Source organism: Myotis davidii, unplaced genomic scaffold (assembly GCF_000327345.1).
Source record: "Myotis davidii unplaced genomic scaffold, ASM32734v1 scaffold438, whole genome shotgun sequence".
NCBI classification, from domain to species: domain Eukaryota; kingdom Metazoa; phylum Chordata; class Mammalia; order Chiroptera; family Vespertilionidae; genus Myotis; species Myotis davidii.
Window position 1 is genome coordinate 4,299,854 of NW_006290031.1, and position 2,583 is coordinate 4,302,436.

A 2,583-nucleotide genomic window follows, 5' to 3' on the forward strand; every position below is an offset into this window, starting at 1 on the left:
GATTTCAGTCATTTTGACATTCCAACAAATTTGCCATGTCTTAAAAACAATTTAAACACAATTTAAAAAAAAGTCAACATTATTAAATTTTTAAATATTAAGTTGTGACCATTTTATAAATAAATGTTACATAAGAATCATATTCCATAATGTATTAATATTTTGGAAATCAATGATTCATTCATTTAATCATTCATTTATTCAACAAATATTTAAGCAATACTTACTTTCTTCAAGGCATAAAAATTCTTTGAAATGTTTTAATTGTTTCAGTTTTGATTTAGAAGTGTGTGATATTTATGAACAGAATCAATATATGCAACACAAAATAATGGTAAACAATAATATTACTTTTTAAGAACAGATTATGTTTTATGCTACTTGCTCTACAACTTAATGTAATCCCTACTTCCCACACGAAAGCTAACATACCACTTTACTCTGCTGACTTTGCGAGAACCTGGGCTCTCACTGATGCTCTTTGGAGCTCTGTGGGGCTTCATCACATGCCTATTTCAGCTACTTGGAGTTGTGCGGATCCTAAGGACCAATTAAGCAGAACTCTGCACCCACTGTCTTATCTCAATAACCAGTTAGAACCATGTGGCTGCTCTCAAAGCTCAAGTACTTGAAATGCCTCACAGCTCAAGTGGCAGAGTATCCGGGCACCCCCAGCGGCACTCGGGTGGCTGACTGAACAAGAACACATTTTGTCTTTCAGGAACAGAGCTTTGTTTGTGATGTGCTTAAGCCCTTGCTACTTACATTTAATTTCAAAAAGTGATAAATATGCTATAGATTGTATAGCTGCAATTGGAGTTCAAGCATTAGTAAATTTGAACAAATATGTAACATAATGCTAGACACAAATACTTTCTTTTACTCATATTATGAAGAAATTCTTTACACCCGATCAAGGTCAAAACTGACTTACCTGAATCTGTAGCTGTGACAATCAACACAAAGTGCTCCTTGGTCTCACGGTCCAAACTCTGTGTCACTCGAAGTTCCCCGCTATCTGAGAGAGTGAAAGCACTGTCTTCATTTCCACCAAACAGGACATAGGAGAGTTTGCTGTTAGAACCTTGGTCATCATCTCTTGCCACCACCTGGAGGAGAGCATAACACATGCCATGAATGTCAATAAATCTAACAGAATGCACACCGCCAAATAAAATGTAGCATTGAAAATAATGAGACAGAATCATAGGTACCAGCAACTTTTAACCTTTTTCATCTCATGGCACACATAAACCAATTACTAAAATTCTGTGGCACACCAAAAAATAGTTTTTTGCTGATCTGACAAAAAAACATAGGTATAATTTATATTCATTCACATTGGATGGCTATTGCTGTGTTGGCTGTTGTCATTTTTTTTTTTTTTTTTGACAATCTAAGGGAAATGAGGTCAGTGCCCCTGACTAAATACTCAGGTACTTCATGTTTTAAAAATTCTTGCCACAGCACACCAGTTGAAAATGGCTGACACATACCAATAATAAAAGGTTTCAAAGATAAAGTTTTAAGTTTCAAGTAAAAAATTCAAATGATACACAGTAGTATGTATTACTGGTGTGAAAACAGGCACAAAATCAATTCGTAGCATTTTTGGAAGGTTTTTTCAAAAAATTTTAACAGCAGCTTCATCTTGGTAGTTGGATTTGTAAAGAGGAAAGGGAGAACCATGTTTGCAACCAAGTTTTCAAATTTTTACATCATTGCATTTTCTTACTATGTGCAGATATTCCTGCTACAGTGGAAATTCAAAGATGTACAAATACCCAAATGTGTACAACATGAATATATATAGAAGAACGGGATTGAAATGTAATATTCAATCTACAAGGAGGTCAATAGGTATAATTTTCATAAACCTCTCAAGATTTGCTATATCTGCAATTAAGCACTTATGGATGAGAAGGAGGAAGAGGGAGGGGTTGTATGAATGTTATAATGAAATTAGATGTCTTATAGAGAACAGTATTTGTTCAAATATACTGACCTGAAGGATTGTTCTGGGTAGTGTCCCTAAATTCTCAGGGACATGTACGGAATATGGAGATAGCTCAAATATGGGGACAAAATCATTACTATCCAACAGCACAATGCTGACCGTGGCGGTGTCAGTTCTGGGGGTACTGCCCCGATCGGTTGCCTGAACAGTTAAAGAGTAAACAGGGGTCTTTTCTCTGTCCAGTGGCTTAGCCACAGTGATGGCACCTGTGACAGAGTCAATCCGAAACTCCTGATTGGCATTCCCATCAACGATGCCATAGCGAACCTGTCCGTTCGTGCCCTCATCTCCGTCTGCTGCGTACACTTGTATTATATCTGTTCCTGTGAGCGTGTTTTCATTCATCTCCACTTGATACAAAGCCTGCGCAAAAACAGGGTTGTTATCGTTGATGTCAAGCACCATCACCGTGACCTCCGTAGAGGAGGAGAGAGACGGGTGACCCTTGTCTGTGGCCACCACGGTTAGAGTATAATTAGAAACTTCTTCTCGGTCCAGTTCTCCAGTGAGCCTCACTTCCCCATCGATGGTCCCGATGCTGAACTTGTTTCCCAAGGGGTTCAGCA

The 2,583-nt window shown here is 37.8% G+C and overlaps 1 protein-coding gene across 1 annotated transcript in view; it reads right to left on the reverse strand.

The window, feature by feature from the left end:
* Nucleotides 1-2,583, reverse strand: part of FAT4 (FAT atypical cadherin 4) — a 148,221-nt gene that overhangs the window by 54,768 nt on the left and 90,870 nt on the right. Inside the window, 2 exon segments of the mRNA XM_015563360.1 lie at nt 935-1,109; nt 2,006-2,583. The exon segment at nt 2,006-2,583 is cut by the window's right edge and continues 19 nt beyond it. Of these exon segments, the coding sequence (XP_015418846.1) occupies nt 935-1,109; nt 2,006-2,583 (753 nt within the window).